Consider the following 8329-nt stretch of genomic DNA (forward strand, 5'->3'; position numbering starts at 1 on the left):
CAGTGATCTCATCTTTTATTCTCCACAGCCCAAGAGAAGGGGACAAGGCAGAGCACTGTAAGGGGGTCCCCCCACCTCCCCTTGCCCAGGCATGCATTGTCTGTGCTCCTGGCAGTGGCTGCTCACAAGCAGAGTGGCTTTGTCCAGCAAGGCTGCTTCAGCTCCTCACTGCAGGGCATCTGGCAGCAGAGTGGCCTCAGGGTGTGTGTGGTCCACATCACGCCAGTATGGAAGCAGGAAAGGAAGAGCTGACAGTTTTTTTTCCAGGCGTGACCACAGTTGTGCTGCTAGAAAGCTGTTGCCTTTCGGTGATAAGTGAAGACCATCACACAAGTAGGAAGAGAAATCCTGCAGGCAAGGTTAAAACACGTATCAGTGTATTTGCTAGTTGCAAATAGAAGGTATTGAGTAACTGTTAAGTTCATCAGAGACAGCTGAATTATAAACTGGGGTTTTTTTTCAATGCTTGTATCAAAATATTGAGTCTACTGCACTACTGAACAGTCAACTGCACCAGGGAGTGTGGGTGAGATTCAGTGTCCAAACTGGAGTTATCTGCCTATAAGGTCTGTAACAGACTGTCACAGACCAGTATAGGAATCTGGTCACCTGCACCAGCGAGGCACCAGTGCAGCCTGACCTAACCTTGTGCTGACGCTATCCCAACACCATGCAGGTTGCCCAGAGAAGTTATGGCTGTCTCATTCCTGGCAGTGTTCAAGGTCAGGTTGAATGGGGCTTTGAGCAACCTGCTCTAGTGTAAGGTGTCCCAGCCCTTGGCAGGGAGTTGGAACTAGTCCTCTTCCAACCTACACCATCTTGTGATCCTATGAAAAGGTTATGTATGTGTAATGCTCCCAGGGGACATTCACTAAGCAAACATAATGGCCAGTCTGTGTTAAGCTTTATTTCTCAAAGCTCACTATGAAGCTTTCTAAATTATCCTTTCCCTTCCCCAAAGTGTAATACAGATCTTTTTTGTACCATTTCAGTGAACATGCAGCACTACCAGTTCCTCTAAGCTAAATGATGCACTTCACAATTCATGACAGTTTTAAAGCTTTTTTGACATCATACCTGATTGTTCTGCATCAGTGTCCAGAGGTCGACTACATCAGTTCCACAGTCCCTAGCAACCTGAACACAGGCCTGGGCATACTCCCCAGTGGTTGCATTGTGGCGATTCAATTTATCACCTATCCATCAGAAACAAAAAAACATTTGGCAATCGTGACTGATCCACCCTGATTTCAGTCCTCTGCACGATGCATATCAGTTTGTTAAACCAGCCCACATATAACCAATTGCAAACCAAATCCAAAGCATGCAGATTTCAGTGGCTGGAAGCTAAAGCTTGGTGAGTCTCTTTCAGGGCACCTTTTGGTTTTGAGGCATCTGAAAACATGTTTCTTGTTAACAGATTTAAAACTCTTCATACACCTGCACCTAGCATGTGGAATAGGGTGAACAAAATGTAAATCTATTTTGAAGTTTGTCTTTTACTCCCTGGGTAACATCCACCATTTAGCATCTCCTTCCAGCAGTCTCATATGTAGGCAGGCCCAAAGCTTGATCAGCACCCACAAATGGTACCTTTGTGTGCACAGTTAACTGTGAGCTGGGTGGTCAGTCCGTGCTCAGTGCCAGCAGCTCTGTATGGAGCCCAGGGAAACTTTGGGGCAGGATATCATTAAATTACCTTATTTTATTATTATCTTTTTTAATGGGACCTTTAACTCCTACTCCCTCCTTGCACATGATGATTCCCACCTCTTCTCACTGCCATCTCCTTCCTCCCATCATTTGTTTTCATCATCAAAATACCTCTGGCAGCCCCCCTGGTCCTTCCCCATAACAGTACATTTCCTACCTCCGCCTTTCTTCAACCTTCTTCCTGATCTAACTCTCACACGGAACCGAGTGGCCCTTCAGCTCATTCAGCCGCCACCATGCAGAGCTCCCTTTGTTGCCATGTTCCCTGTGTTGGCCGCAGCCTCACCTCCCCAGGTGAGGTCCTGCAGTCCTGCCCCTTTCCAGTTTGATGACTTACATCCTAGCAGAGTGGATGATTTCTTATTCTCCCTTTGCCTTTTCTTTCACTGTTTGTTAGGATTACTTCTTAACTGTTTCATCTCCTCTTCCATTTTGGAAGCACATGCACACCTGCTCTCAGTGTGCAGCTCTGCAGACGCACGTGCTGCTGGGTCTGTAAGTGAAGAGCAGTGGCCAAAGGAAGCTCAGAAAGAACATGGGGATATCCTGAGGGACCAAGAAGGCAACCTAGCAATTTATCCTGACTTGCACATCCCACCCTGTCTTGTGACAGCCAGCAGTGGGGAGCAATGGCTTAGGGGAAACCTGGAGACACCAGATACATTTGGGTGTGTGGGACTGACCTGAAGGAGCTACCTGTTGTACTCATGAGGTCAGTGCCTTCCACCTACAGAAATTCAGGGCTAACAGGAGCCCCACAGTGATTGGAAGAAGGTTCACATGACATCCAATCTCAAGAAAGACAAGAAAGGGCCTGGGACCTGTTTATCACTCAGCCTCACCTCAGTCCTGGGAAAGATAGTGGGGTTACCTCCTCTTGAGATTCATTTCCAAACACATGAAGGACAACAAGTAATTATCAATACAAATCTAGCAAAGGCAGATAGTGCTTGATCACCCGATTGCCTTCTGCAATGAATTAATGGCTATGCAGATGATGAAGAGCAGCTCTGACCTTCGTAAGGGCTTTGACTCCATCTCCCACAGCATTTGGATTTGGAAGCTGTGCTTCTTTTCGCACCTATTTTCACACCTGAATGAATGTTCCTGTGAAACATCACCCTCATGTTTCACACCTCTCTCTCCTTTGCTCTGATCTCTAACTGACAAAACCAGAAATAAACACAACATTTCCCCTGGATAATAGTTGAGGGCAGATGATCAAAAAATGCTGCTTCCTGTGCCCACAATACTCCATTTGTGGTCCATGGTCTGAGATCACCCTGTCTTTTGTTCCATCCCTAGAGAGCAAACTCTTTTAGACAGATGCTGGCAGATTCAACACTGTAAATGCAAGTTTCCTCCCTCTCTACCCCACAAAAAGGATAGGTTTAAGATGAAAATGAATTAACAACATTTTAGAGGTGTTACTTGAGAGCTAAGCAGCATTCATGGTGTGCTCACCTAACATTTCAAGAGGACAATACAGGTCCATGTGTTGGAATCCAGGGCTATAATGAGAGCTGCGCACAGACAGGAAAGGCTGCTCTATGCCTGACCTGCCTCTCAGTCCCTGTCCAAGGATCTAATACTGCCACATCTACTGTACTGGCCGTGTCTGATCTGTCCTGCTATAGCTGCTACTGTCTTACACAATTTGTGAGTATAACTCTTTGGGGGACTTTCTCTCTTTTTCTACATTAAATATAAAAACTACCTGGCTGGATGAGACTGAAAGTCCATACAGTCCAAACCCTGTTTTGTACAGTGACCACTACCACACAACAAAGCCCCCTAATACAAAGTCATGCAACAACACAGCCTAACTTGGTACAGTTTAAACATGGGATCATCTTCAAAATGTTACCACCCAGATTGAGCACACAGCTCAGGACATGTAATATCACTTAAGTTAGAGAAAACCCTGCAAATACTAAGGTGACAGCTCTGTATTTATCTGAATCTAACTCAAGTCTTTTATAAATGTGCAAGAAGTGGACAAGTTGTCCCAAAAGAGGACTCACTCTTAAGAGGCATAAACTGTCGCTGCTGGAGTCAGTGGGATTATGGCAATTTCCACCAGCTGACTAACACGAAGTAAGCAGTGCTCTTCTGTCTCTATTTTTAGAATCATCCTGAACAACATCATAATGAAAAATCATTTAATCAGCTTTTGCTTCCTTCCCGGGTACTTTTATTTGCATCTTAGATGATGGTATCTTTGGGGAGGGAGGTGTAAATTTAAAATAAACCCAGCTAGGATATTACTGCGTAAGGCACCCAATGCCAGAATTTCTTCCGTAATTTGGGTTATTTTGGGAGCTGTGAGGACATGATGTAGTCTGTCTAGGGCATCTCAGCACAACCTGCATTCTCAAAGGGCAGACGCTTCTGCCAGTTCTACGCACAAACAGCTCAAACAACACTTTCAAAAGAATGTTACTGATCAGTCTTTAGTTACTGCACAAGCTTACCCAAAAGTTCTTTAGCAAGACAGCTACTTGTCCTTTTTTCCATCAGCTCAAGGAACATGACTGCTACCCGGTACAAGCATGAAGCGAATCACCTCTCAGCCTGCAATCAGAAGCTTACACTCTGCCAGTAAAATGCTGAAGCTTTGCCTGCCCGCATCACTCTTACCTTTGGCAAGGCACTCCTTTTCCCAAGCTGATTCATGAAGAGGCGGTGGCGTTATCAAAATAATCCTGTCTTCAGTAATGTCCACTGACTTGAGGTACTGTATCATGCTCTTCAAGTTCGCAGCGTACTCCTCCAAAGGAACGTGTTGCTTTGGGTTCAGATCTATTCAGGGATGGAGCACGTGCACTAGTGATGTTAAACTGCTCACAGGTTTATTACACAGTACAATGTGCTTTGTACACAGCGTATAAATGCAGGCACTCATTTTGTGTGCAGTTCACCTCAACCACTGGACCAGGAGGTGTGGTAGGAAAACACTGTTCCTCAACATCCAAAGCAACCAAATCAAGGTTTTAAACACAGCACTTTCAACTAATACAAATAAGGCACAGGGAAAAATAAAATAAAAACCAAAGAAAAATATGTATTTTTAGACACTCTTTCTTACAACCCTGTATCTTAGTATTAGATCACACCATCACCTCAAACCTCACTGAAACAAAACCTAAGATTTTTACCCCTCTTGGGTGCAGAGAAAATTTGGGAAATTCCCACAGATGCACAGTCAGTCCTTCGTGTGCTGATGTTATCATTTTGATTAGACTAGCTCTGCATGCTTGCTATGCTTATCTCTAAAATAATCCAAATGTGCATTCATTCGCTCATTTCCTCAACCCATCGGCCAGAACTCATGAGCCTGCTTTAAAGGCAAAAAAATCAGCAGGATGCCCAACTCCAGTTTTAGGTGATGGATATATGACTGATTCTTGAGCACCTTGACATTTACTTGTGATATTAAAACTTCGTGAGAGGAATAGAAGGCACTGCATGGTTTAAATACAAATAAAATGATTGAAAACGATCCACTGTAAAAACAAAGAGAGGGTAACTGGTTCACGGAGAAGTGCCAGGAAAAGTCTGTGTGATGTTCTGCTTTCCCTGCTGAACTGTAAAACTGTCTTGAGTCATAGGGGTGAGGGGTGGGAAGGTACGGTACCTTTCAAAGCACTGTCATTAGCTCCGAAGAAAATAGTAACTGCAACAGTACTCTCAGCACCAGCACTTTTAGCGATCAGTCTTGGCAGGATCAATTTAGCCCATCTGGTGTTGTACCCTGAGAGCCCACGGTTCACAACATCACATTTTCTGAAACAGAAACACATCTCATAAAGAACAGTCCTCCTCTGCACACCAGGACAAAACCCGGGGTGTTCTGAACCACTCTGCCGGGACACCTGCTCCTGTCCCTCTCAGAAAGGATGAGGTGTCACAGAAGTTTCCAATGGGATTACAACTTTGTGTCTTGAAAGTGCAGGCACGATCTCGACAATCCCTAAGGATTTAAGTGCTCAAGGCCAGGCTGGACGGGGCTTTGAGCAACCTGGTCTAATTGAAGGCGTCCTGCCCATGGCAGGGGTTGGAACTGTGTGAGCTTTAACGTTGCTTCCAACCTAAACCGTTCTATGATTTATTTTCCCCTCAAGCTCTGGTGGAACGAAACACCCAGTGAGTATTCCCACCACTACTGGGCAGGCTACCACTAAGGCAGTTGCACTCCAATAAATAGTTAATAAATAAATATACATTAAATATTAACTTGTGTTGGTTTTCTTTTGGAAGAGCTGCAGATGTTCTTGCATGCTAGACATTACTTTGGGAATTTAACCTCTTACCTGACCAGTCTCTCAGCAAGATACATCCCCCAGCCATCTTCCCTGAAGGAGAACTGAGAGGAAGGAAAACTGTTAGACCCTCACTGGAAAAGCTCACTCCCCAGCAAGTCAGTCCCACCACCAGCATCTTCCTTCCCTCCTCAAAGGCTTTTCTCTGCAGCAGCACTTCCTCCCAGCCTGCCCTGCAGAGGTCCAACAGTCTGGGTCTTTACGCAGATGCACAGCTGGCATCAGAGGCAAGTGATAAAACTGACCGCTGCCAGGCTGCAGTTTCATCTTGGCTTATGAGATTTGGGTTTTAACACCTTTTGCTAAGATCCTTTCACTGCGCCTCCATTCAACAACCTTCCCTCCACATGCTGCTTCAGAATGCAGTCTGACACCTCTCTCTCCTAGCAGCGGAAAAATCAATCCCCTCCCTTTATTCCCACTGCTGCACTATCTTCTCTGTTACAATGCTGCGGGAGTGAGGGACACTACAAGTAACAGGCTGTCCTCCCTGTTTGAGAAACACCCCTGCCACTGCAGTACCAGAAACTACACTTTTACCAGACCACACTGCTAACACAGGAACTTCTGCTTCTCCGCAACAAGGCTCTGAATCTCATTAATGACCATCAGTGTGAAAGCTCCTGGCACACTCACGGGAGATCCAACAGGGATGTAACTACCCCAGGCTGCGCTCCCACTTCTCTGGCCTCCTTCCCTCCTCACAGAGCCGGGCTGCTCCCTACCCCGCCAGCCCCGGACGGTCGGACCGCAGCCCGCCGCAGCCGTCAGAGCCGGGGGAGAGCGGCTTACGGGGCTCAGTCACCACGATCCGCCCGACAGGCTTCTCCCGCCGCAGGCGAGGCGCGGGCCGGTCGGCGAGGCGAGGCTGGAGGCCAGGCTGCCTCACGACAGGGCACACGCATCCCCTCCTGCTGCAGCCAGCTCGGTTTTCCTTACAAATTAAGTCAAGTCCTGTGCTTGGCACAGGCCCAGTGTCCACAGAAAACCACGGTACTCCGGTACAAGGAACCGGGATGCTCACGGGGCTCCGGAGCTCAGGCGGGAGCTAGGGGGTCCGCCGCTCTTACGGCCGTGTGAAGCCGGCGACCCCACAGGCAAGGGCGGCGGCACGGCGCTGCTGCAGGGCCGCTACCTCAGTGATGGAGTCTCCGAAGAGGACGACACGGGGCCAGAGCAAGAGCCGCCCGCAAGCACCCGCCTCCACCAGCGCCATGTCCGCGGCCGGACGTCCTCCGGAACGGGGTGGGGGGAGAAGGAGGAGGAGCAGGAGGAGACCTCGCAGCTCCCTCTACGTTAAGAGGTGGCTTGAGGTTCCAGCAGCGCTAATGTTTAACTGGTTTCCACCTCCGTAACAGTGAAGCGCGTCCTCCTGCGGAGCCGCGGCCTGGAGAAGATGGCGGTTCCCGCGGGAGAGCCCCGCCTGGCGGTGGCTGAAAGCACGTTTAAAAACACGAGCATAACTTTTAAAATAAGACTTTTTAACTGTTCCAAAGAGGTATTTCATTTTAAATAGAATGCAGTTACCGCGTTTGAAAGGCTTAATACTGTTACGCCTAATGACATACAGGCTGGGGAGGGAAGCTGTCACTAACCCTGGTAATACTAATAGTACACTGATTCTACTGCCAGTGTTTAAAGGGTGGCTACAAAGAAGATGGAGACACCCTTTAGAAGGAGTCACATGGAAAAGAGGAGGGGTAATGGGCACAGGTTACTCCTGGGATGATTCTAATTGGACTTGAGGAAATTTGCACTATGAGAACAATCAACCATTGGAATTATCTCTGCAGGGAAGTGGTGGATTCCTCAGTGTTGGACACTTAGGAGGCTGGGCTGGACAGGGTGCTGGGACATCCAGCCACTTTGCCAGGAAGAGTTGGAGCACATGGTCCTTGAGGTACCTTCCAACCTGGTATTCCGATTTCTGTGATCCACGAGATTCCAATTTAAACCAGCTGGGAGTGGGGAGACAAAAAGCTGTGTGTGTAACAAAGATGTTTTGTAGAAAACTCACTGCCCATGGGCAATTTTCTGCACAATTTACTGTTTGGCAACAACCCCGGCTAACTCGGAGTATCATTCTTCTCCTCCACATGCTGCAGTCCACATGCAGGTACCACATTTCACGTTGCCCAGGAAGACCCTTGCACCAGCACAGAGTGACAGGGCCCTTGGCAGGGGCAGATGTGTGTGAACTGTCACTGGAACTTGCACAAGGCTTTGCTTGAAGCTGGTTTTGTTCATCTAGTCTAGTTAATGGTAATGGCTGTATACACGGCTGTAGAGCTCTA

The 8329-nt window shown here is 47.4% G+C and overlaps 1 protein-coding gene across 4 annotated transcripts; it reads right to left on the minus strand.

Moving 5' to 3' along the window:
* On the minus strand, positions 1-7641 carry IAH1 (isoamyl acetate hydrolyzing esterase 1 (putative)). Of its 4 annotated transcripts, none has more exons than XM_061351752.1 (6): positions 7590-7641; positions 6027-6079; positions 5351-5499; positions 4354-4515; positions 1078-1196; positions 1-348 (listed from the first exon to the last, which is right to left on the minus strand). In XM_061351752.1, exons 1-6 carry the CDS (start codon positions 7599-7601, stop codon positions 166-168), a joined length of 678 nt encoding a protein of 225 aa, XP_061207736.1. In that variant the 5' UTR covers positions 7602-7641; the 3' UTR covers positions 1-165. The 4 variants fall into 4 exon arrangements, with proteins under 4 accessions (XP_061207736.1, XP_061207738.1, XP_061207735.1 ...); XM_061351754.1 differs by having other exon boundaries at positions 7604-7635; XM_061351751.1 differs by lacking the exon at positions 7590-7641 and adding an exon at positions 7171-7293.
* Positions 7642-8329: the final 688 nt, after the last annotated feature.

The sequence above is a fragment of the Neopsephotus bourkii genome, unplaced genomic scaffold (genome assembly GCF_033783945.1).
Source record: "Neopsephotus bourkii isolate Nb327-2 ecotype Australia unplaced genomic scaffold, CSIRO-AGI_Nbou_v1 NB_595, whole genome shotgun sequence".
In the NCBI taxonomy this organism is placed as follows: Eukaryota; Metazoa; Chordata; class Aves; order Psittaciformes; family Psittacidae; genus Neopsephotus; species Neopsephotus bourkii.

Coding starts and splice junctions, on each gene's coding strand:
- IAH1 (XM_061351751.1), bottom strand. CDS start 7,251: ATGGCGCTGGTGGAGGCGGGTGCTTGCGGGCGGCTCTTGCTCTGGCCC. Junction 5,500..6,026: donor CTTGCTGAGAGACTGGTCAG/GTAAGAGGTTAA, acceptor TTTCTGTTTCAG/AAAATGTGATGTTGTGAACC. Junction 1,197..4,353: donor AAAGGAGTGCCTTGCCAAAG/GTAAGAGTGATG, acceptor TCTGATGGATAG/GTGATAAATTGAATCGCCAC.